This window comes from Natator depressus, chromosome 7 (assembly GCF_965152275.1).
Source record: "Natator depressus isolate rNatDep1 chromosome 7, rNatDep2.hap1, whole genome shotgun sequence".
NCBI classification, from domain to species: domain Eukaryota; kingdom Metazoa; phylum Chordata; order Testudines; family Cheloniidae; genus Natator; species Natator depressus.
The window spans coordinates 56,116,091-56,142,600 of NC_134240.1; the positions used below are offsets into that span (position 1 = coordinate 56,116,091).

The following is a 26,510-nucleotide window of genomic DNA, read 5'->3' on the forward strand; positions in this document are numbered from 1 at the left end:
TAAAACAACGATGTTATGTATTCTGGATTTTTTTTCTTCAACAGCAAACATAATATTTTAACAAAACAAGAATATGATTTTTTTGAATTTAAACATTCAAGTTTTTTAAAATCAGGTTTGTTTTTGTTAAATTGTTTTTAACTAAATAGTTAAATGAAATATTTAAAAAAAAACACCCAAAAATTAAATAAATTATGTCAGCCAGGTCAACATGAGAAACTTAAAATATTGGCTTCTGCAGCTAACTCAGTCGTCTTCACCTTCATTTTCCTGTTTGTTCATAATCTAGAAAAGAAAAACAAGCTTTCCTGCTTTTTCAGGTCCCAAACGATTTCTCAATTTGGAATGAATTAGTCCAAAGGAAGAAAAATACACTGGTAGAAGAAGCTACTGCTGTTAAAAGTGAGATTATCACTTCAACAGTCTCTGAATCCAAGTGCTTAAGGGACTTCCACCAGCTCACTCGTGTGACTTTCTTTAAAACCTCATCAGCAAACATATAGTTCTTGAATGGTTCACTCTTAGCTCTGAAGTTTATTATAGTTGGCATTATGGAGGGATGATGACTGGGTGTCCTTGTCATAGCCAACTCTTCTTCTTCAGCAGTTAAGGTTTGACCCTGGTGCCAAGTATTGAGAATATTTGCAAGAAAATGAGCTGGAGATAGTGCTTGTCCCATTCATTTTTTTTAATGCTTGTAATTTAACTCTGTCATTGCACATTTCTCTTTTTAAGATCTCACTCAGTTCCTTCCAAATTCCAAATTGCGTCAGCAATAAAACAGCTACTTCCCTGCATTTTGTTCAAGGCTACAGGAATAGGCTTCAAGGCTACTCAGCATGTGTTCAACATTTCTCTTAAGCCCAATGTTGAGAACTTTGGCTGTGACAGTGCCATCTATTTGTTCACGATTTTGTTCACAAACTGTCATCAGATTAGGCCAGTGTTCAAAACAGTCCACTACTCAGTTCCATCATACGTCTTGTGGGAGAGTTAACTTGGTTCCTCCATTTTTTTCAGAGCAGCTGCTGCAAAGTGGTTGTTAAGGAAGTATTTTGCAATTTCAACAACATTAGCCTCTATTTCCGGAACACTGAAGTCTTTGGCTAGGAGGTGCATCAAATGAGCACTGCAACCGTATGTTGTTGGCTTGGGACTCTCTTCACTCTCTTCTAAATAAGTTCTTCTCATCTTGGATACATTTGCAGCGTTGTCTGTGACCAAGCTGCGTACTAGATATTTGCATTTTTTTTCACAGTTATAGCTTTTACTGCTACTTCTTGTAAGTATTGTGCTGTGTTTACATTTCCTGATGTTTCAGTTGTTTCTGTAAGGAAGACATTCCCTTCTTCTGTTGTCACACAAGCACATACAACAGGATCATTGTGGACATTGCTCCACCCATCAAGACTCAGGTTAACAATTTTACCCTCTAGACCTTTTGCACACTGTTCAATTTCTCTTCCATACACTTTATCCAGCAATTTGCCCGCGACATCTGCTCTGTTGGGTGGACTGTATCCTGGTCTTAATGACTGAACCATGTTAATGAAGTGTGGGTTCTCAATCATACGGAAAGGAGAGTTAGTTGCATAAACAAACCGGGCAATTTTTCCATCAATTACTGTTTTGTAATGTGCTGGTTCTTATCACAAACTTATCTATGGCTGTTTCTGGGTCTTGGAGATTTTTTCCCCTTTTTGCTACAGGTGATATACTGTGGCTATGTGACGCACATGATGTGACTGAAACACTATCATTGGCAGATAACTCTGAAACTATAGAAAATGATGGTGATCTGGAAGGTGGATAGTCTTCAGAATCCTGTATGTTGAGGATGGATTCTCCTAAACAAAATAAGTCAATGCAGTTGTTCAATTATTGTTACCATACTGCTCATTTAGTATTACTCATTGCATTCACTGACACTCAGTACCACTTTAAAGGTGAAATTGTACATGGAAGATCTGCCTATTTCAGCTATTTATTTTTTATCACAACTGCATCTAAAATGATTGTACCATAGAGTAACAACTATATTTTTTACTCAAACATGAGAATTCAAGAATAGTCCAGAAGGAAGACAGGCAGTCCTTAAGAAAGAAGTATGAAATAAAGAAAGTTTACCAACCTGAAGATCCTGCATATTCAGACATGTTCCTTTCATCATCTTCAACGCAGCTTCCTCGTGAGAAGGAACACGTCTCATGGTGTTGTTTCATTTGGGCAACCAGGCCTTGCATTTCTTTGTTGCACTGTTTGCATTTTGCACGCATGCCTGTCTTCCCCACAGGTAGAGCAACTTCATTAAAATATTCCAAAACTGGATCTCTTTTTATGGCCTGCTGCTATTATAGGTTTTCCCTTCTAGTGAGAGAATGGTATGGTAAATCTCAAATCAATGAAGGCTACACTCAGAAAGACCTCAAGACTTCTGGAATATGCTACTCAAACAGTTTCCCTTTTGTTTCTACTGCCTGTCCCTCCCTTCTCACATTTATCTCCAGACTTCTTCTCCTTGTCCAGATCTATTCCGCCCCCAACAATCTTCTGTTCATTGAACTTTTTGAAACTGTGCACTTTTAGAGAGACATAAGGGATTGAATCTGTGTACACAAATTTGCAGAGGGACAACAGGGTTGAGGTCTGTTATTTCTCATCTCTCCATATTATTTATTTATTTTAAAACGTTTTTGCTGATAACAAACATGTTATCTCTGGAGACACAAATCCGCAGTTTGAGAACTGCAAAACTAAGCATCTCTGATGGTATCTTCTAGACTGAGCACTGAGTCCCACTGGGTAGATAGAAAGATTAATCTAAATAATCTATACAGAAACCCCTGGAATCCCATAAGATTGGGTCCCCATGAACTATTGGAACTCATTTACAAAACTTTTCTTAAACATTACATGAATATATTGTCTCATACTATAGAATTAGAATTTATAATCCCTATTCCATGGTGAGAAATCTTTGAGCTATAATGTATCTTAGTTTTTTTCCTCAAAAAGCATTTTATCAAAAAAATCCGATTTAAAAAAATCATTGAATTTTATCCACCCTGTTCTCCAGTTAAAACCACCAGGGTAAATTCTTAGTGAAGGATAACGACCAGGACCCCAGAGCTCACATCCCCACCTTTTAGACACAACACATGCTGTATCTTGGCAGGGGTTAGACTAGATGACCCTTACTGTTCCTTCTAACTCTGGTTCTATGAGTCTATGAAAATGGCTGCAGGACCTCCAGTGACCATGACCTAAGCTTTGTCTCATGCAAATGATTTAACCCCACTTCCTCTCCAGTTTTAAAGTGGAGCAGGAAGTCTGGCATTGTGTCTTAGCCCACATGGGCATTCTGTCTTAGCCTGGCGGTGAAGAAGCAGAGTTCTAGAGGCTAACACAGACACTGTGGCCCAGTGTTAACCAGCTGTCTTTCACTGCAGTTTAACAGCATCCCATGACCAGCCACAGAGCACCGTCCGTTCATGGACAACTGTTTGGGAATGGCTTACTTACCGAATGGGAGGGGTTTTCTTAGCGGTGAGCCTGTAAACAGAAGCAAGGAAACGGTCTCTTCTCAGTGTGGGATGTTTTCCCAACTCGGTGGCAAGGCTTCCAAAGAGATCGTGTTGGCAAGGTTGTCCCCACCAAACCAATGTAGCAATAACCTTTACCAGGTTCTCTTAACAAAACAACCCTTTTGGGGGTGGGGGGTGTGTGATCTGAGGTGCCTAGGGTAGCCCACGCTGAAAATGCCAAGGTCAGGGCAGGCCGCAAAAAGGAGAGCGGATACTCCCAAAACTGGTGGTTAACACAGTAGTTAGATTCACCAGCCAGTCCCAAACTGTGCTCCTGATCCCCCACACTGGTTATCAAGAAGCTAAAAAAAGGAAATCCCCACACAGCCCCCTTTATTGCATTCCAGTGCTCTGGCTCCCAATCAGCAAACAGGTCCAGTAAGGTGAGGAGTTATTTAAAACTCTGCTCACTATACAAAATGTTCTTTTGATCCCCAAAGGGCCAGCCACATTGCCAGGTCAATATTAGTTTGGATCTTACCCCAAATGCCATGCTGCAGCTGATCCTTTAGCATCTAAAACGAAAGATTTTATTATAAAAGAAAGAGAAGAGAGTTGCTCAATGGTCAAAGCAATCAGATACATAAGACTTCAGAGTCCATATATCAGGTTCTTAGCAGCATTGGTGAGTTTGCTGGCTTGTAGAATCCCTCTGGAGCACATCCAAAGTGTGGATAGGTCGGTCAATCCTTTGTTCAAAGTTTCAGTTTGCAGAGAAGTTACTGCAGAGGTGGGAAGCAGGATTGAAGACAAAATGGAGAAGATGCAGCTGCCTTTATATCCTTTGCCATGTGGCTTGTACATCCTTTGTCCCAAACATAAGCTCACAGCACATGGGCATGGAAAAGCTCTAGGAGTCCCCTGTCCACAGACATGTCCCTACATGTCCTGTTGACTCATAGGCATAGCCCCTGCCTTCTCTCAATGGGTTCATTGTACACAGGGCCGGCTCCAGGCACCAGCTTTCCAAGCAGGTACCTGGGGCGGCATTGAGAATGGGGTGGCAGTCCGTGTCCCGTGGCACCAATTCGACGGCAGCCCCTCTGCTCTTCTGGGCGCGGCAGCAATTTGGTGGCAGCTCAGCGGTGACTGCTTGGGGTGGCAAAATTGGTAGAGCTGCCCCTGATTGTACAGCTGATAGCACTTGATGGGCCATTAAGCAGGCTGGATGGTGCTGATGCCAATCTGTCTGGGGGTGTCCACCCAGAAACACAGCACAGGTTTGTTATACAAATATACCACCCATATTTATAACTCTCAATACAGAGATGATACATACATATAAACATGATTATCATATTTAGCCAATCATAACTTTTCCACTGATACCTTACATGGCATATCCGGTAAGTTCACTGCTGTTTTGTAAAATTGGTATCACTAATACTATAAACGGTCACCCATCTTCCCTACAGCGTCGTGGGGGGGATGAACTACAACCAGGAAATGGGTTCAGAGGCCAATAAATCAGACCTTTGGGCATTGGAATGGCAGCACAAGGTGTAGAAATCTGATCAGAAAAGCCAGGTTTCAAAGTCCAGTCTCTTCCTAGCCTGGTGGGAGCGAAGCACTGTTCCCAAGGCTGCTCGTACGCAGGCTGCCTGCTTTTAGTGTTGGGTGCTAATAAAGGAAATCAGGAGTGTCATTACAAATGAGGGCAAAGTGCAGCAAAGTCTTTGCAAGAAGAGACCTCGCTTCCTCTTCCAATGATGTTGACTGGAACTGTCACTTCAATGCCCGCTGGCTGGCAAGGCCACTGTGGTGCCAGCAGGCTGGCGATGCTAATTGTATGCCCCCTACTTGGTGAGGGCAAGACTGCTTTAGCCCCTACCGGCCAGCAAGACCTCTTCAGCTGCTCTTTTGGTCCTCCAGCCTGCGAGCGCTGCCTATGAAAATGGAGGTGGGGATTGGGCCATGAGGAGAGCTTGAATTGTTGCCTTTTCGTCCCCACAGAAGTAGATGAATGTTCTCAGCCAGACAACGGTGGGTGTGAGCAACGCTGCATGAACACGCTGGGCAGCTACAAGTGCGCCTGTGAACCTGGCTACGAGCTGACGGCTGATAAAAAGAGCTGTGAGGGTCAGTAGCCTGCAGAGTGGAGAGCGTGGTCGGTGGGGGGCCCCCACAATTAAGAATAGTTAAGTGGACCTGGTTTGATGATGGTTCCCTGCCCCCCGTGGAAAATTTTGACAAAACCAAAAATTTAGATTTCATCAGAATTTTCATGGAAAACATTGAATTTTCAGTGACAAGTTGAAATCTGAAATATTCTGTCTAAAAACCGAAATATTTTTATTCTCCGCTGCCGTGGTGCTCCGTTATCCCATTTCCTCTATAGGTTGGACTGTCGAGATAACGCATTCAGTGCCTTGTTAGACTTTGAACTCTAATAAAGCCATGAAACATTGAAGTACTAACAGGGCAGTATGAAACTACACTGCAGAAAAGGTGTCTGGTTTATGTCAAGTCAGCTGTCTCGTGTTAGCTCGCTCTGTGTAAAACCTTAGTGGAGACAAGGCGCAGGTAGCTTTTACCATGATAGAGCTAGCTGGGGTCAATGCCAGGTGGTGGTGGTGGTGGGGTGGGGTGTAAGGTTGACCTCGACTAGTTACATGAAAGTAAAAGCTACTTTTGCCTTGTCCCCACTAGCGTTTTACAGCTAGAGAACTGACCCGAGTTAGCTGCCTTGATGTAAAATCACACCTCCTTTGCAGCAAAGCCAAAGCCAAAAGCTAGTGAAGTTCTAAAGAAAATGGGCCACTAATGAGAGAGTGCGAGTCGCCAAAGACACTGGCTTTATCCTCACTAGGAAAAGGGGTGTGTTAACCTTTCCCTGGCGTAGATATGGCCTGTAAATTATAAACTACCAAAGGCCCAAAGGGTTTGTCTTTACTAGAGTTTTTCAACCTCTAGTCAATTGATTGGCACTCCATGGAGGTACAGGCAGTGTTTGTAAAGGCTAGCACGGGCACACCCTACACGCTTGATGAAGGCTATGAATGTTTGTTCTAGGCTGCGCTCTACAATAAAGAGCAACTATTTGTAGTGTAGAACAAATGTCTGAGGAATCCCCACGTTGGCCTGCACAGTCTTGTTAACTACCCCAAGTTAATTGGTCATCACTGAACTTGAGGTGCAAAGTCCAGTGGAGACCAATCCTGAAAGGCTACTGTGGTACTAAGGGCCAGATCCTCCGCTGGAGTAGTAGGTCTAGCTGCTTCAGTGGAGCTCTGCTGGTTTTTTACTGGCCGAGGATGTGGCCCGAAAGTGATTTTCCATTTTCTCCCCCACTCCTGGCTATTTTAAAATCCATTCTGAAGGCTGGGATTGGAAACACGTGCCCTTGCCTTGCTCCAAGTTAGCGCTGACTTGTTTCCTAGTGAACAACGTGGCACGATCTTTTCTCTGTCTGGACAGAAGCAAGTAAACCTTGTGTTCGTTTGTTGCCTCTCCAGCTGCCTGTGGGGGCTTCATCACCAAGCTCAATGGGACCATCACGAGCCCTGGGTGGCCCAAGGAATATCCCACTAACAAAAACTGCGTCTGGCAGGTGGTCGCTCCAGCCCAGTACCGGATCTCTCTGCAGTTTGAAGTCTTTGAGCTGGAAGGCAATGATGTATGTAGTTGGTCCATGTATTTAGTAGGTGCAGCTGTTGACTGGCCTGGAGCCTGATAAGATCCTGGGGTACTGAGAGGAGACCTGGTGTTGTGTCTTGGTTTGGGGGCTTCCCATTGTTTCTCAGCCCTTGATTTAATGAGCAAGTGGCAGTAGTTAGCAAGACTTTCTTTAAAGAACAGAATCTGTTTCCTTTGGTCTGTATTTGTAAATCTACAGGGAGTGGAGAAGTACTAAGCTATTTCTGTTACAAATGAGCTTGTTCCTATAGCAGTACGTATCCTGGGTATTTTCCATTTGTAACTGTTATTAGTCCCTCTTTCCTAGAGACTGCTTCTCTAGGAGCGTTACTGGGGTTGACAGGAACCTGTAAAATCGGGATAATAGCACTTCCCTACTTCACAGAGCTGTGGTGAGGAGAGAAATACATTGAAGATTGTGAGGTGCTCAGGTGGTAACTGGGGCCAGATAAACACCATACAGAGAAATGAAATGTAACTAAAACCATTCTGACAAATGCAAGTATACTACAAGATGGGGCAGGAAGTGAAGGAGTTGATGGCATTAAGTGACTTGGGTCAGGGGGAGTGTTACTGGTGGCAGGCAAGTCTGTGTATGGTGTCACTTGCCGTGTCACTCAGGAAATGGACACTTGCTGTTTGGTATCCTACATCTGCAATGCAGTGTGCCCAACTCCCCCACGCTGTGAAAAATGACTGTCCCTTGGCAGGTCTGTAAATACGACTACGTGGAGGTTCGCAGTGGGCTGGCTTCTGATTCCAAACTCCATGGCAAATTCTGTGGCTCGGAGAAGCCGGAAGTGATCACATCCTATAGCAACAACCTGAGACTGGAATTCAAATCGGACAACGCGGTATCCAAAAAGGGATTCCAAGTCCACTTCTTTTCCGGTACGTGGCTGTGTCCCTCGGGGAGGAAAGCTCTCAGTACTGGCTGTCCTGGGTGTATGGGAGCACCGCATGCTTCGTGTGAATGTGTATCTCCGTGCTGTTAAGTCTGGTCATTCATGGCATCAGTGGTTACATTCTGTCTTCTGCTGTATGAAAGTCATTATTGCTGTGTACCATCTCTCCCTCTTCCCTTGTCTCCCAACACTGGAAAGGGGCGGTGAATTCTGCACGATTCATTTCCATGACACATCGGCTGCTGCGCGTTACCCTAGCAATGCAGGAATTGCCATATGGGATTGCAGATCCTTAGGTTTTAAGGCCAGACCTGCTTAACACAGGCCAGAGAACCTCTCCCAGTAATTTCTGCATCAAGCCCAGAACTTGTGTTTTGAGCTAGAGCATGCCTTTTAGGAAGACATCCAGTTCTGAAGACTCATCAGAGCAGCAGATCACCCAGTGTCCTGTCTCAGACACTAGCCAGCACCAGACCTTTCAGGGCACAGCAGGCAGGACTTGAGGTAACCTGCCTCTAGGGAAGGCTTCATCCTGGCTCCCAGTAATTAGAAGTTGGCTTTTGCCCTGAACCAGGAGGGTTTAGATCCCTTCAATCTTTACCATCATAGCTCTGGATGTTATCATATAAATGTCCAGTCCTCTGCTGAATCATGCTGGGCTCTTGGCATCAATGACACCTTGTGGCAGAGAGTTCCAGAGGTTAATTATGCTGTCATAGTTCAGGGCAAGTGCACCGGTATTCTCCTGCCATGCTCCACCAAGGCCACCCACTCTCGGCTCCTGGCTTTTCAGCCATCACCCTTCTTGGGCAGAGACCTGCGTGTATATCTCTCTTGACTGGGGTTTTTCCAGTTCCCTGCCTACACTGATATTCCCAGCAAGCCAGACTGCCTGTGCAGACCAGCATATGCATTTTGTTTACTCTTTGAATGTATGAGAGAAAAATATTAAAAACAATAAAAGAACCTAAATGCATGCCCAAAAGCATCCCAGAGGTCACCCCTCAGCTCCATCGTCGGGCTCTGGTAGGTGTCAATGCTTCAAACCTCACAACCGGCTTTCCCCGTGGTTACAAATTCATAACTGTTTCAGATTCAGAACCAGAACAACCAGGAAAAACTCAGTGTTTCCGTTATACAGCTTGGACCTTTGATCTTGGCCTCATGTAACAGGTGATCAGCCGACAAAGGCCCTCTCCTTTGGGTGTAGCTTCAAAAGTCTGGGGTTTTGCATAACCAGAAGTGAGGAATTTGCGTTCACCTGCCCCTAGATATTCCCCAGGAAAGCCACTTAACGCTTTTTATTCCAAAAGTCCACACTGCTCAGTACTGTCCTTTGAACCCCCAGGTCTCACATCTGTCACACCTCCCCCCTCGAGATGTTCCAGGCAGTTCCACCTACAATTACATCCACCGTTCATTTAGTATAATGGACCCCGAAGATACTTAAACTTAACTCAGTAAGGTCTCCCAAGGATATGGCGGGAAATTTCCAGATCTGTCACACATGCGCTTTGTGGAAGTGTTTCCTTTCATCGGTTTTAAATGTTACCTTTCAGTTCTGTCACACAGCCCGATGTGCTTGTATTATGGGAAAGGTCGAATAGACGGGTCTGATCTACCTTCTCTATTTATACCTCGTTCTTTGCTTTTTTCCACTGTCTCCTGTGTGCAGCATACCACACGGCCCCGTAAAACTGCCCCCTCCTGCTGACTGGGCAGCCACGCACCTATCTGCCCATCTTCTCTGCTCTCGTGGCTTGTGGAAGCCATGGGTGAAGGCATCTGCTTGCCTCTTTGCCCAATCTCTCGCTCTCTGCTCCTGCTGTGGCACATTGCAGTCACGGGGGGCAGCTTACCTGGCAGCAACTCTCTCTACCTGCCTGCATCCTCTTTCTCTGCACCAGCCACAGACCCTCTGGGCAGCAGACAGCTCTTTCCACTAGACACCTGGCGAGTGGAGGAACTGGGGAGCTGCTGGCAATGAGCAGAGGGAAGCTGCTTAAGGGGGCATCAGCACAGAGCTGAGCGTCGGAGAACATGAAGCAGGGTTGCCAGTATAAAGATGGGTCAGTGGATTTTTGCCAGGACTGGTACCTTTGCCTGTTAGTTTTCCTGAGTGCTATACTCATCTATTCAAGCTTTGTTACTTTTGTGTTTAATTATAAATTGGGGGAAACATTTAAAATGTACTTTATGTGCTAGACCCATGTAGTTTGTTGTATTGTGAGGAAAGACAGTGAACTGGGGAAAGAGCAAAGTGGCTGGACCTGATCCAGCGACTGAGATTTAGGTTAGTTCTCTACCCTAGCAGAGAGAGCTCCCAGCTGGCATCAGATTTGGTTCGGTCTCGACATGGAATTAAGTGCTGTTCATTTGCCCCTCCCCAGATAAAGACGAATGCTCCAAAGACAACGGCGGATGTCAGCACGAATGTGTCAACACGTTTGGGAGCTACGTCTGCCAGTGCAGGAATGGGTTTATGCTGCATGAAAACGGCCACGATTGCAAAGAAGGTGAGCACCGTTAATTGCAGCGAGGAAGCATCGATTTATTTCCAAACCTGCTGTTTAGTTTTCCCTAAACAATGTAAATAATGCAGCAAGCAAAGGATAATTCATGGGTAAGGACAGGTGAACAAAAGCCTTTTTACAGAGCATAATGCAGATGCACCAATGACAGCCTCTCAGCCTAAGCTGTTAAAGGAGCCCAAGGGAGGTAGTGGCTCAACTTCTATTGAATTTCAGGGCTGATTTAGGCTGCTCTACACAGAGCTTCCCAGCCCATGTCGAGGGACTTGAGGTTTCCGGGCACACACCAGCACTGTAAAAATGGCTGTGTAGAAACACTCCAAAGTTGCAGTTTGGGCTATGGAGCATCCGCCTCCCAAGGCTTCTGAGCCTGAGCTGCAGTGTCTGCACAGCTCTTTTCTGTGCGGTAGCGCGAGCCTAGGTTTGTTGAGTCAGGCCGGGTGGCTTGCTGCCGTGGGCTGTGTAGACAGACCCCTGAGTCTCCTTTGAAACTCTTAGCCTTCTGGCTCTGGTGAAAGTGATCTGACTCCAGAAAACCTCTGCAAATACAGAGGAGAGTGGCTCCAGAACCAGAACATGAGGGAGAGGGAGATAAGGAATGACGGAGTGAAGAAACTGAGTTCCATTGAAGCCTATGGATGTGTGTGTATTGGTGCCGGTAGTTAAGTAGGCCCAAGGAGAGTAGCTATTTCCGGTGTCCGTATGACACTAATTCACTTTTCTTCCAGAAGTTGGCTGGAGAGGGGTAATTTTTGCCTTTAATGCTATCGTGGAGATTTGCTTCAGCCAATCTTCGTAAGTAGGTGGCACCTCAGACGTGCATCTCCTCAGTGATCTCCCCAGTCCATAGTGTTGTCTGGCAAGAGCAACTGATCCAGTGTCCCCACTGTGCCCAAGCGAAAGGGTCAGCGGTGAATGCCAGTGGTTCTTACTGAGGTTGGAGTGCTGAACGGGCTTGGTCCAATAACTCTCACAGCAGGAATAAATCATCTTTCAAGAGCAAATCTGGGGCTGGTAAAAACCTGAGTTATGGAGACTGGAGTCTTGTGTTTAGCCACATAAGGGTAAAGCACAGACAGGGCAGTACAAGCTGCCTGCAATTCGAGCTCACCGCTGCTTGGTGTGTCTGCTGAGTTTGGCAACAGAGCGTGGCTGTGGGTTTTGTGAACAGAGGACAGCATCAGTGGATGGAGACCACTCCCTCCGTTCATGCAGGCCCCTGAGCAGCCATCAGATGGAAATGAAAACCCAGCTCCAGCAAATACAAGGCAAGCAGCAGACAGACACAGCCCGAGGCACTGAAAATGTACTTGGCCAAACTCTCCGAATGCTTGTGAGCAGCACAAACACTTGTGGTCTGAGCCCTCCAAATCACAGTGCTCACCCAAGGCCACCTTGTGTTCCAGCACTACCGGGGCAAGCAGGCACCTGAGGGAGTGAGGGCGAGGTGGGGAGAGAGGGAGATGAGAATTCTGCCCAGGGTGGGAGCAGAATGCACACACGTTCTGTGGGGAAGCTCAGCATCTGAGACAAGGAAGTGCACTTGCCCTACCGCTCCCCCATCACGGTATAGGAGATAGAACTGTAACCCTGCAGGGTGGGGCTCTGTCCTTCTCTGAGCCACAGAAACACATGAGCCTGCTGCAGCCGTGGCTAACAGAGATGGGTGTTGCAGCTCCAGCAGTTGAGGCTCATGCTTTAAGATCCAGAGGTCCCAGGTTGCCCCATCCTGGAAGCTGACAGCCCTCCCAGTGGCGCGGTGTTACACAGCATTTATAAAAGAGTCTCTCTCCCATGATTAAATCCTTCTGTTTTGCCACATCTTGGCCTGGGAGCTGCCTCTAGCGCACTACAGCTACAGAGACTTGACGAGGGGACTGGGTTTTCTCTCTCCCAAGCTGGCTGTGAGCACAAAGTGAGCAGCGCAGAAGGAACAATGGCGAGTCCAAACTGGCCCGATAAGTACCCCAGCCGGAAGGAATGCACCTGGAACGTTTCTGCAACTCCTGGCCACCGGGTGAAAATCGTGAGTCACTCCGGGGGGAGGGGAGGGGTGGGGGATTAACTCTGCTTTTCTTTTTACAAACAGCGTCATGTCTGCCAGCCTACCTGCTCTGTGCTAGGGGTGAGTGACCTCTGCACTTTACCTGGGGCCTGGGTGGGCTGGGGCGTAGAGTGGCTCAGATGGAGCTGGTCAGACTGTGGCCCCCCCTGTGCTCGTAATGGGCAGGAGGTGGAAAAGGCAGTGATCTTGCGGGTGGTCATGCTGGGTGTTAGTGCTGCCAAAGAGCTGTTGGGGGAGGAGGTCTGGGGTGGACCTCACTCCCCCTTTAGTACAGGTATAGTGAATGCACACTGTCCCATCCTCATCCTCCCATTGCCCCTTTGTAAACAGGATCCATCTGCCCAGGTACTTAGGGCTACATCTGCTCTGGGGGGGAAAAAACCCCAAACCCGCTGGAGCTCTGAGACCCATCCTAAGCCCAGGCTTCAAAGCCCAGGCTCTGGGGCCTGTGCTGGAATCTCTGCACTGCCCTTTTTAGCCTGTAGCATGAGCCCAAGTCAGCTGAACTGGAGCTTTGACACACAAGAGTTCGTTTTTGCAGTGTAAACAGACCCTTAGCATCCCTCCTCACTGTACTATCTGAGCACCTCCCATCACGAATGGGACTTTATTCTTGCAGCATCCCTGTGTGTGAAATGGCACCCCATTTTACAAATGAAGTTCCGAGGTACAGGGTAGATTAAAGGACTTGCCCAAGTCTACACAGAAGTTAGTGGCGAAACCAGGATTTGAACTCAAGTCTTCCAAATTCTGGTTCAGTGACTTAACCAATGGACCAACTCTCCTCTCACAAAGGTTTCTTCAAATAATGGGGCTATCTTTCTCATTGTTAGCAAAGCCCACCCCACCTTTTGCAGCAATATGTACCCTCCTTAACCTTTTCACACGTCACCGGTACAATGGGTGAGAGTGCTTTAAAGTTAATAGTATAACAAACCAAGGGCATTCATGATGGATGTGACAGGAAACTGCAGCTAAAGAGACCGTAGCTTGTTGCTTGACGGTAGATGCCTTTATTTGTCTCATCAGTCAGGATTTCCAGTTAGCCATTTATCCCAAGACACACAGTGGTACTATGAGAGTCAACATTTGCAAGCAGTTGCTAGTGTACACAGGGCTCCTGGGGAGAGGCAGTTATTTCCTGTTCCGGATGTAGGGCTGATCTTGGTTGCTAATGGCTCCCACCACGCGTTGTAAATGGGAACCCCTGAGTGTGGCTCTGTGTGTAGGCAATGAGCTGACTCCTGAGGGTTTTTTTAAGTTACTCCTGACCTGGAGTAACTTAAAAAAAAACCCCTCTCAGCAGCTTTCAGAGCCTTGTGGGCAGAGCTTTCAGCCCATGTGAACAGGGAGGCACTGTGGCTCATGCTACCCAGAGAGCAGACCCCTCTGTGATACAAAGAAGGTCAGACTAGATGATCTAGACTCAGTGGTCCCTTCTGGCCTTGAACTCTGACTCTCCTTTGGAGGCTTCCGAGACAGGGATGGAGAATAATTTTGAAACATGCCTTGGGAGTCTGTCTCACTGAAAGTCAATGGGGGACACGCTCCTGAGTGGCTAAGTCACTTCTGAAAATGGGACTTAGAAGCGTGTGAAAATCCGACATGGTGATAGCTGTCTGTCTCTCTCCTCCTGCTGGGTTTCTTTGGAATAGATCGGCCTCGTTTACGCGAGGTCCCATGCATAGCAGGGGATGTCGAACACCGAGGGCACCGATTCTTGATTGACACTTTGGTGCATAATACAGGCACTGACACACTCTGCTGAGCACACAAGTCCAGACTTAATGTCCTGTAGGCACTGGAACGGCTCCCGGGGTGATGAGAGCACCACAGAGGACTGAGGATCTTGTGACTACAGAACAGCCCTGCATATCAAGTGACTTGGGTTCTATTTGTGAGTCTGCAGGAGACGGCCAGCATGGGTTTAGTGCACAGGGAGGGGACCCAGCTGTTCCCTTCTTTGGCATGGAGATAATATTGATTTCCCTCAGGGTGAGAGATGTGGGGCTGATTAATTGTGACACTCGTTAATTCATACAGCTTAAGGGTAGAGGGGACCAATAGAACATCTCGTCTGACTGTGGGGATGTCCAGGTCCTGATCCCTGGGCCCGTGGGCTTCTACCACCCAACAGTTCTGCAAGCGACTGGAGAATTGGGAGCTGTAAGGCCTTACACTCCACCGAAGGTACCACCCACAGGCACCTGATTGGAGGAGCTCCAGAGCCCCTGATTGGGCCGAATACACTATTTAAGCCAGAAGGAGACACAGGAAGTTGTCTGTGCAACAAGGTGGATCCTGCTTTGCTGCTGGCTACAGACCCTGCTGTCTGCCACCTGGCTCCCAGCCCTGTCCCCGATTCCTGACTTCGGCCCTGCCCTATCCCCAGCTCCTGAACCTTCTTGCCCTGATTTCTGACTGCCCCAGCTCCAACCCTTGGCTCCGACTCGTGGGATTCTGTCTTAGCCCTGGCTCTTGGCTCCAGCGCCTGTTTCCTGTCTGACCCCTGTCTCGACTCCTTACTCCGACTCCTGCGCTGACCACAAGGTCTGAGCACTCACTGACTTCCTGTATGTCAGAGGCCGTAGCATTTCGCCCAGTTACCCTGTCAATGACCCCAATAACTTGTGTCTGGATAAAGCATCTCTTCCGGAAAGTCATCCAGTCTTGATTTGAAGACAAAGAGAATCCACCTTGATAGTCTGTTCCAATGGTTAATCACCTTCACTTTAAAAAAAATAATAATTGGGCCTTAATTCTAAGTTGAATTTGTCTGGCTTTAGCTTCAGCTTCCAGCCATTGGTTATTGTTCTGCTAGACTAATGGGCCCTTTAGTACCTGGCATTTTCTCCATGAGAAGGTACCTTAGATACAATATAATTGAGCCACCTCTCAATCTTCTTTAGGAAAGATTGAGCTCTTTCAGTCTGTCGCTGTGAGGCATTTTTCTCCAGTCTTCAAATCGGTTTTGTGACTCTTTTCTGCCTACTCTCCAATTTTTCAACATCCTTCTTAAAATGTGGATACCAGAACTGTATGCAGTATTCCGGTATTGGTCTCCCCAGTGCCATAGACAGAGGTAAAATCACCTCCCTTCTCTTGTTCACTATTCTCCTGTTGATACATCCAAGGATCGCATTGCCACAGCATCGCACGGAGAGCTCACGTGAGTTGCTTGTCCACTGTGACCTCTAAATCCTTTTCAGAGTCACTGTGTTCCTTGTTCCCAGATGGATAACTTTGCATTTGGCTGTATAAAAACACATTGTATTTGTAAAAGGCCCATTTACCAAGCAATCCAGATCGCCCTTTCCTCCTCATTGTTTACCCCTCCCCACATCTCTGTGTCATCTCCAACCTCTATCAGCTGGGATTTGAGGTTTACTTCCAGATCATTGATAAAAATGGTGACTAGTAATATTGGCAAGGATCCCTGCAGCATCCCATTAGCAACATCTCCGTTGTTTAATGATTCCCTACTCACCACTGCTTTTAGAGATCTGTCAGTTAGCCTGTTGCTAATCCATTAAATCCTTAATCCCGTTCTGAATAGTGGCAAAATGTGTTGTGATCCTCAGATAGAAGAGGCTGCAGAAGGACAAAAAAATATGACCATGAGGAGAGACATTTCCCACGTGTCAACACTATGAATCAATCCAGAGCTCGAGTATAGCTTTGGGGTGTTTTGGTAGTTTTCTATATGACCATAGCTGACCTGAAGGAGAGGTAGAGCTGGGAGCACCTCAACTTTTTGTCAGCCTTCCCATGCTTATGCGTTATGGTACAGTCTTTAATTACTGGATCACATGCTATTTTCCCCCAACTGTCTCATTCAGTGCACAGCCTGGACCAGCTCTGGGGATGAATCAAGGTTTTGCAGTGAAGGAGGCTGTTGTCTGTAGGCCCTGCAGAAGTTGGAAGGTGTGCAGTGAAGGAGGCAGGGAAGAGAAGAGGAAGTTGAATGTCACCCTGGAGAACTGGATTCTCTCCTGTCATGGAGTCCCTGTGTGATGCTGGGCAACTCACTTAACCTACTATTTTCACAGGTGGCCCCTAATGGTGTGGTCCTCTTTTTCTGATGTTCAGCCTGAGACACCTGGGGCCTGATGCGTGGAACTGCTGGGGGCTCCCATCTACAGCTGCTGTCAGGAGCTGTGATTTGAACGTAAAGTCGCCATAGAATGCTTCGTTCTCTGAAAACTGAGGCTGTAGATATCAGATTGGGCACGCAAAATTCATGGAAACATCTGACAGTATTGGCCTCGGTCTGTGCCTCATTTCCCTGGCTGTAAAATGGGGATAATGCCACCAGCTAATTCCAAAGGCTTCTGTTGCAAAGATACATTCAGCAGTGTTTGTGAAGCACTCAGATACTATGGGGTGAGCACCATAGAAACACCCAGGAAGAAATTCATACTTTATATTCAGTGCAGGATTTGGATGGTGTGTGGAAGCCCCGGGGCCACACACTGAGTGACAGGGCTAAAAAGAAATATTGAATAAGTACCCAGGCACTGAATAACGCAGGGGTCCTGTGGGGGAAAAATAGTATGTGATCTTGTATTTTAAAGACCGTATCATAATGCATATGCACAAGGGGGCACAGTTAAGATTGCCCGGGCAATCTTAACTCAGGTATTTCCTAACTAGTCAGTGCTTGACCTTAATGTTCTGTTAATGTATTTGTGGGGGATGGTAACAGAATATATAACATGGTCCTCAAAAGCCACCAGATTTATCCACAGCCCCACATCCACATTCACCCATGCAATCAGGCATTAATTCTGTTTATGCTTTTTCCAGAAAAGCAAGTAACTCCACTCTTGTATGTGTCTGACTGGGTGCTACAAGGGGAGAGAAACACCATACGGTCTTGGCAGCATTTCTCCTGGTATACCCTGCTTTGCCCTATACCCTGTGTTAAATACTGTCAGAGGAGTGTCTGTCAGTTTCTTTCACATCTCATGGAGAGGTCTAATTCTCACTGTTGATGTTTGCGTTATAGACATTCAATGACTTTGAGATTGAGCAGCACCAGGAGTGCGCCTACGACCACTTGGAAATGTACGACGGCCCCAACAGCAAGTCGCCCATCCTTGGCCGCTTCTGTGGAAGTAAGAAACCGGATCCAGTGGTGGCATCTGCTAACAAGATGTTCCTCAGGTTTTATTCCGATGCATCTGTGCAAAGAAAAGGCTTCCAGGCAAAGCATAGCACAGGTAAGCTGTGTTTTCCGCTGCTACTCCCATGATACTGGGAACGCTGCAACTCTTACTGTGTATATTGACAGGGCAAGAGAGACTCCCAGAATCCGACAGCACCCATTCACATAAGACTAGACAGGTCATGATAAAGCTGTTCCCAAAGAAATGACCCAATCTGAGTGTTAACCAGCAAATATAAACCAACAAGCAACTGGAGCATCCATTGCATTGTACCATTCATGCCAACCATCTCCCACCTGTATGGGACTTGCCTGTTCTAACCTCTAGCCTCCTAGGTGCTGTCTACATGGGGAGAATTACCAGCCTAGCTGTAGCCAGTAATAATCTACGTATGGATAATCTTATCCTGGAATAAGAGTGTTTTTCCCCCTGATTTAGCTTATTCTACTTTCAAAGCAACATAAACGAAACCAGGAAAAAGCGCTCTTATTTGAGGGTAAGTGTCCCCATGGGGAGTTTTACCAGCATAGCTATGTCAGTGTAATTTTCCCCGTGTAGCCAAGTCCCTAGGTTTTAAGGCCAGAAGGGCTCCTCATGATGATCTGGTCCGACCTGCACAGACCATAGAGATCACCAACTGATCTCTCTATTGAGCCAAACACAGTTGATCTAGAGCACAATAATCTCTTAGACATCCAGTCCTGATTCAGAGGCTCCAGATGACTGGAGATTTTACCACATCCCTTGGCAGTCGGTCTCCCCTCACTGTTAAATGTGCCCCTTTGACAGGCGCTCCCCAGCTCTCCCCGCTGGGTGATGCTGGGAGGAGATGTCTAGGCTGTGTTGAGTAGTGGGGGATATTCAGGAAGGCTGTACAATGTGCTGTCTCTTTGCTCCAGAGTGTGGCGGGCGCCTGAAGGCTGACGTACAAACTAAAGAGCTGTATTCCCATGCCCAGTTTGGGGATAACAATTACCCAGGCCAGTCCAACTGCGACTGGGTTATCGTGGCAGAAGATGGCTATGGAGTCGAATTAATATTTCAGACATTTGAACTAGAGGAGGAGGCCGACTGCGGCTACGATTACATGGAGATCTATGACGGCTACGACAGCACCGCGCCCCGCCTGGGACGTTTCTGTGGCTCAGGGGTAAGCCGTGGAGAGGTTAATTTCTTAGCCATAGCTGTATCCAGGGGAACGGATGCACTGCAGGCATGATCCACCCTCTTTCGAGTCAGACAGACAACACAGTTGTTACCAGCTGCCCTGGCTATGAGCGTCCCTTGTGTTCTGTTTCACCCACCCGCCTGCAGATGTCACCAGCCTCCAGCAGAGGTACCTACAGCTTAATCTATACACTGTTCTGGACTGGTGATGCTGGGGGTATGGGCTGCCCAGACAGGGTGTCTGAGCCCTGACCTGGAGGGAGAGCACTGTCTAGGGGTGAGGAGCTCAGCCTCCAGCGGCCCATTTAATTCTTGGCCTCTTTGTAGCAGAATAAGGTGCTAAAGTATGTTGAGGCCACACAGTGAAAAGAGGGGAAAAGGATGGAATCCGCTTGCATAAATAACCCGCACCCACTCAGGATAGGGCTCTGTCCCCCTCGAGGGTGGCTGGACAATATCTGGAGATGGAAGTGTCAGCTACAGGTAGAAGAGGATTGTGGGGTTTGATCCAGAGGTCCTAGGTTCAATTTCCCCTGCTGTTGATCCATCCAGAGGCTCAGCACTATGAATGCTCTTGAAGTCTCATCTGTCTGGAATTGACTCATGATGGAATTGCATGGACTGCTAGCTAATGTTTTTATGCCATGCTATCCCAGCACCTAGGCTGGGCCCCATTTAAAATGCACGGTTGAGAGGATTTCACCTACTGTATTTTAATGAAGCTATCTTTGGTCAAATCCTCCCAACTGTGCATTTTAAATGGGTCCCGGCCTTGGAGCTGGGATAGCATGGCATAAAAACATTAGATAGCAATCAATGCATGTGGCCTGACAATGAAGGACAGCACTTGGGGGAGAAGAGAGGCACGTGGGCAGCCAGGCAAAGAGGCAACTTTTACTTGGAAATAACTGGCAGGGAAGCTGCAGGCTGGAGGCAGGGCCACAGAGCGTCTGTAGAACTGCACACGCAATGACTTTGTGCCTTTAATAAATAAAGGCTTTCGGCCACGGTGCCTTGCATATTGTGCAACTACGTTGACTTTAACGGGATTGCATGAACTGAAAGCAGAGAATTCACCTCTGAAATGTCCATCAAGGGCTACTCAGCAGCATCTGTGGAATGTTGGAATTCCCAGGGCATGGGGCATCCGTGTCACAGTACCCCCTATAAGCCCCCTTCCTGCCAACCTTAGCAGTAATGCCAAGGGCTGCATAGGTCATGGTGGCTGAAATACCCTCTGCCTCTGGAGATCCTCTCTGCAGAGGGGAGCTGAGTCACATGGACAGCAGCAGTGCAAGTCTAACCCCCATCCAGAGGCCCCATGTTGGGCCACCGCTTGCATCATCATGCCCCGGGGAGGGTTGTCAGCAACAGGGACTGAACCTGGCACCACTTAACATAAGAACAGCCATACTGGGTCAGACCAAAGGTCCATCTAGACCACTATCCTGTCTTCTGACAGTGGCCAATGACAGGTGCCCCAGAGGGAATGAACAGAACAGGTAATCATCAAGTGATCCATCCCCTGTCGCCCATTCCCAGCTTCTAGCAAACAGAGGCTAGGGACACCATCGCTGCTCATCCTGGCTAATAGCCATTGATGGACCTATCCTCCATGAACTTATCTAGTTCTTTTTGAACCCTGTTATAGTCTTGGCCTTCACAACATTCTCTGGCAAGGAGTTCCACATGTTGACTGTGTGTTGTGTGAAGAAATACTTCCTTTTGTTTGTTTTAAACCTGCTGCCTATTAATTTCATTTGGTGACCGCTAGTTCTTGTGTTATGATCTAAGAGCATGAGCCTCAGCTGCCTGAGCTGAAAGACGCTGGTTTATTAGCTGCAGCTGGCTCATCAACCTCTGTGGCCCAGCAGCCACTAGAGGGGGATAGAGCCCACATTGAGGGGGCATGGGTTGTGCAATCCTCCCTAAAACACTCGTCAATGCTGTATATCAGTACAAGCCATCAGCCTCTCCCGTAATGAAAACTGGCACCAGCACTTAGAATCATAGAAGATTAGGAATGGGAGAGACCTCAGGAGGTCATCTAGTCCAACCCCCTGTTCAAAGCAGGACAAACACCAACTAAATCATCCCAGTCAGGGCTCTGTCAAGTCGGGCCTTAAAAACTTCTAAGGATGGAGATTCCACCACCTCCCTAGGTAACCCATTCCAGTGCTTCACCACCCTCCTAGGGAAATACTGTTTCCTAATATTCAACCTAGACCTCCCCCACTGCAACTTGAGACCATTGCTCCTTGTTCTGTCATATGACACTACTGAGAACAGCCAAGCTCCATCCTCTTTGGAACCCCCCTTCAGGTAGTTGAAGGCTGCTATCAAATCCCCCCTCACTCTTCTCTTCTGCAGACTAAACAAGCCCAGTTCCCTCAGCCTCTCCTCGTAAGTCATGTGCCCCAGCCCCCTGGTCATTTTCGTTGCCCTCCGCTAGACTCTCTCCAATTTGTCCACATCCTTTCTCTAGCGTGCGGGGCCCAAAACTGGATGCAGGACTCCAGATGTGGCCTCACCAGTGCCGAATAGAGAGGAATAATCACTTCCCTCGATCTGCTGGCAATGCTCCTACTAATGCAGCCCACTATGCCGTTAGCCTTCTTGGCAACAAGGGCACACTGCTGACTCATATCCAGCTTCTCGTCCACTGTAATCCTCAGGTCCTTTTCTGTAGAACTGCTGCTTAGCCAGTTGGTCCCCAGCCTGGTAGCGGTGCATGGGATTCTTCTTTCTAGCCATCAAATAAGATGCCTCCTCGCATTTTATAAAGTGCCTGGGAAATGCGAGCGGGGCAGAAGGGAATGAAACGTTCTGCATTTGGGTCTAATGCTTGGCCCATCACACCTGCTGCCATAAGCACCAGGGCTTTGACCTCAGATGCTCTGGTCCTGGTGAGAACAGTTACCTGTCATGTAGACTGACCAGTGTTTTGTTTTCCCTCCTGCAGCCCCTGGAAGAAATCTACTCTGCGGGGGATTCCATCGTGCTCCGATTCCATTCGGATGACACCATCAATAAGAGAGGCTTTCATGCCCGATACACGAGTACCAAATTTCAGGATGCGCTGCACATGAGAAAGTAGCTTGGACGTTCCTCATAGACGTTCCCCGGCGGAGGATTGAGACGTCTACCTGGGATTGGTTTTAAACTCCTGGGTGCCTGACCTAAAGCGGGGCACAGTCTTCTCCTGTAACTAAAATGGAACACAGCCCTGAAGGCTTGCCTTTGAAATTATGAGGGTGGCCTCCTCTCGCTAGCACACCCAGGACCCAGTATTTTCTCCTGATTGTGACTGCCAGGGTATCAACTTTGTGTTTTTGCCCACCTGGCCACTGGGCTGAATGAAGAAAGAGTTTGAACTGGAAGAAGCCTTAGTCTATCGCATCCTCCCAGTTGGGGTGGCTCCTACTAAGTAGCATATACAATAGCTGTCTTAACACATCGTACTGTGAAACAGACGATGTGGATAGCCACCAAATGGGATGGCCTTAAAGGAACATGGGGCTGCCTACCTACCCCTTCCCCACCAACTCGAACTGCTCTGTGCAATAAGTGGAAAACCACACAGTTGTGACTCCAGATAGCCAGATTCATTTTTATTTATTGTTTGGGTTATTCTGCCTGTGTGTAAAGGTGACATGGGGTCACTGTAAGACTGCTAGCTAATTGCACCATGTTCAACAGGAAGTCCACAGTGCCAGAGGTGCAGAAACCCCAAAGGGTATGTGTCATAACAGAAGCACTCTGCAATGATGGCTAAGGACCAAGGCTGTGACTAATAGCAACTGCTGTGGCATTAGCTAGGATAAAAATTTGGAAGGCTATCAACCCGGACCTTCCTTGCACCAGCTGCTCGCTAGCCAGAGTCAGGAAGCAATCTTCCCCCACAGGATTCCAAATTAGGTAGCTCCCTGTCCTGGCCCGTCTACGAATCCCTGTGTTCTTAAATAAGAACACTTCTCCCCAACCTGTCTTTGCTTGTGAAACACCTGGTTATGCAGGATGGTTTTATTGCACAGATTTCCTCCCCTCCCTCCCTCCGCTAAATTATTGCTTCTTTAATACCACCTCTGCCTTTGAGTTCTCTTTTTCTCTTTCCACCTGTGGTGCTTTCCAAGGATTCCCTTCGCTGACCCATCGTTCTGTGTGATTAACTTGTCAGTGTCCAGCCAGTTTTCTTGGTTCTCTTGAAACACAAGGTAGGAAAATTCAAGAACTCCTCAACACCTGCCCTGCTGGTGACCCAACTGATCCGAGGCAGAGAACTTGTAGCACAAAGCAACACTCAACTCCGCACAACTCTAGCAACATGTCAAGTACATGGATGCTCTAGTGGATGGACTGAGTATGTTGGCTGGGAAGTTGGCGGTCAGCTGGCTTCTGTTTCCACCGGAGTCACTGCGTGACATTGAGCAGGTCACTTAACTTTGCTGTGCCTGTTACTGACTCTGCTTTAATTTTGGTTAAAGCACTTTGAGATCTAGGGTGGACAACTATAAAAATAACTCTGTACACGGCAGCCACTGAGTTAACCAGCAATCAAGCCATGGGTTTGGAGAATTAACTAGCTGTTTGGCACTTCTTTCAGAGAGAAACTGAGCCTTTTAACAAACCATTGTAAAGCATCGTGCTGTAGACTAGTAAAGAGTTGATCCTGAACGGCATTTCCTTAAGACACACATGTGAGCATTACAGCTAAAAGCTGTGGAATGTTAGCTTTAATGAAGTATTTATAATCAAATGATTAATATGTTTACATAACCAATGTACTGTTAGGCTACAGAGAGACACCCTTTCACTAGGTGTGAACTGTAGTAAGCGCAGCCTGGTGTCAAATGCCAGGCACAAAAGTGTTCTTGGGGGACAGGTTTGTTTTCAAATGTGTTATAAACAAAATGCCACCCCTGCAAAAGTTCTTGAATGAAATAGGTGTCCAAGTATTGTGAGTACGGAGGTGAAGCAAATGCATGAAAATATTTTCTTGCTGAAAACAGGAAAAGCAAAGTTTTTATATATATAAATAAATAAATAAAATAAATGCATGTAGTCTAAGCCTTACACAGTGTAGTGTGAATGATACTGTATCATCGACCATAGCTTTTCTACAGGCCATTTGAAACCATATTACTTAGTGCTTGTTTTTTTAGATCTGCTTTGTTTCTCTTCAAAGTTTATTTGTGGCCTTCTCTTGCAAGCTTAAGACAAGGTATGTGATCTCTCACTGTGGTACACTGGAGCCTGTTGCATGAGTAAGGAAGTCAGGGCCAGGAATATAATCTCTGCTTCTAGCAAAATAGAATCAAAGTTGTGAATTGCATTGCAGGCTGAAATTCATATTATAGTGTGTCTCTGGTTGGAGTGAAGTCTGCCTGGAGGGGGAAAAGTTACTTTAGAAGCTTCCTTTGAAATTAAGTATTTTCGCTCCACGTTTTGGCATCATTTCTTGGACATCGGATTGTATATTCTGATTCATTGCAAAAGTTTGCAATGTGGTTTGACCAATTTGCTACATTTGTTAGCATTCAAATAGGTGTTTTGTGTTACAGTTTATTAGCAACTGGTTTACTCTGTGCTTTCACCAAGCATGTGTGCAAAAATTTCTCTTCCTTCTGTCTTGACCGGGCTTACAGTCAATAATTCTATATGCCTAAAAGGTTCCTTTTTTTAAAAAAAGTCCGACTCTTTAAAGTGTATACATATTTTGCTCTTTGTGTAGTTTTAAATTTCATGAAATAAAGTCAGTTTTTAAAAAGTCAGAGGGGAAGAATAATCTGAAATCTATTTGTGCCCGGCATGATCTCTCGAAATTCATTAAAGAATGCAGATTCGGTTACACATTGTTTGTGTGCACGCCCGGGCATGTGGCCCTTTCTGGCCTGGGGTAAGTTCTCTAATACAACGGTCACTCTATCGACAATAATTTCATTTCCAGCGGTCACACCTGGGGACTGGGTCACACCACGTTGGGATTTACCACCTTCAGTTTCTGAAACAAAGCTGAATTTGCATGTTAAATGTATTACTTAATTTTTTGAATTAATGAGGGCAGTTGAAAGGCTGCAGGGCTCAAAGTAGAAGGTAGGCAGCTGGTCCAAAACACAGCTGCCCCCTCTCCTAAGCATTGCGAATAGAGAGAACACCCGTGTGCCTCTTGCACATTTAGTATTGGATCCAGACAAGATTTTAGTCTGTGAGCGGCTTTGAAGAGGTGGGGAAAGAGGCCTGATCACCCAAAGTGTCACCGCCAGAATACAATCGTTGACACCCGGTACCCAGGATGGAGATAACTGAACTAAGGTATTCTTGGTGCCGGGCATTTGCCTGCGGAGCTCTGACATACAGGAGAGCAGGATGAAGGCAAGGCAAGCCTCCTTTATACACACAGCCCTTTCCTCAGAGAAGGTGGCAGCACAAAGCGAAAACACCCCAGGCATAGTGCTAAGCAAGGCTACCATGAAACTTGACCTCTGTATTTAGTGCCTTGAGATGATCCTTCTCCAACCTAACAGCCCACTCTACAAACAGGCAAAACCGGTTCCTCTCCTAGGGCAGCATGGTGTTCAGTAGCCAGTCAGCGCTTATAATCAAAAATAGTTTTCCTCCTGTATCTGCTACCCAGCTGCCTTCTGTCCCCCCTCCATTTCCTAAAGAACATGCCAGACAAAGCTCCTCCTTGTATAAACTCCTATGCCTCTGCTCATTTACAACCATCAAGACTAAAATGCTGTGTCATATCCACTCAACACTTCACAGGACTCGGGAATTTGCTTTAATTCTTTTTCAGCCACTTTCAAATATAAGAACGGCCATACTGGGTCAGATCAATGGTCCATGTAGTCCAGTATCCTCAGGGCCGACCCACAACGTTTTGGCACCAGAGGCAGGGAGCTCAAATGACGCCCCCATGCCCCCTTGCTTGGGCCAAAACTTTGAAAGGTCTCAATTCTGCCTTCTTCCTGTTCTTCTCCTCTCGTGGTACTGCTCTGCTACCTACCCCAATAAAGGAGAACTAACAACTTAAAATGCCTTGTTCAAAAATTTTAAGTAACACTTAACTTTCAAACGCCTGAACAGCAAATGTAACTTTTCTTGTCTGCATAGGAAACACTGGCATTTTTATCTGTTTGAATAAGCAAAGTGGTGCTTTCCGTGCCTTCTTGGTTGCAAAGATTTGAACTGCTTCCTGAAGGTCCACAGTCTGGGCCAGCTCATGCTCTATTGAGACAGTTGCAAGACCGACCAGCCTCTCCTGTGTCATTGTGGAGCGTAGATGTATTTTTATTAACTTCAGCTTGGAGAAGCTGCGTTCTCCACTGGCAACTGTTACAGGAAGTGTTAGAAGTATGCGCAGAGCAACAAAAGCATTTGGAAAGAGGGTGGTCATCTTATTTGTGCACATATATTCCAGAGCTGCCTTTGGAGTTGATCCTGGTGAAATG

At 46.8% G+C, this 26,510-nt stretch overlaps 1 protein-coding gene across 1 annotated transcript in view; it reads left to right on the forward strand.

Annotated features, from left to right (window-relative positions):
• TLL2 (tolloid like 2) overlaps positions 1–24,716 on the forward strand; it is a 172,816-nt gene extending 148,100 nt beyond the window's left edge. The window contains exons 14-21 of the mRNA XM_074958542.1: positions 5,538–5,663; positions 7,040–7,200; positions 7,931–8,111; positions 10,516–10,641; positions 12,555–12,682; positions 17,730–17,943; positions 18,789–19,039; positions 22,019–24,716. Of these exons, the coding sequence (XP_074814643.1) occupies positions 5,538–5,663; positions 7,040–7,200; positions 7,931–8,111; positions 10,516–10,641; positions 12,555–12,682; positions 17,730–17,943; positions 18,789–19,039; positions 22,019–22,153 (1,322 nt within the window). The 3' untranslated portion in view covers positions 22,154–24,716. The remainder of the gene's footprint in view (positions 1–5,537; positions 5,664–7,039; positions 7,201–7,930; positions 8,112–10,515; positions 10,642–12,554; positions 12,683–17,729; positions 17,944–18,788; positions 19,040–22,018) is intronic.
• Positions 24,717–26,510: the final 1,794 nt, after the last annotated feature.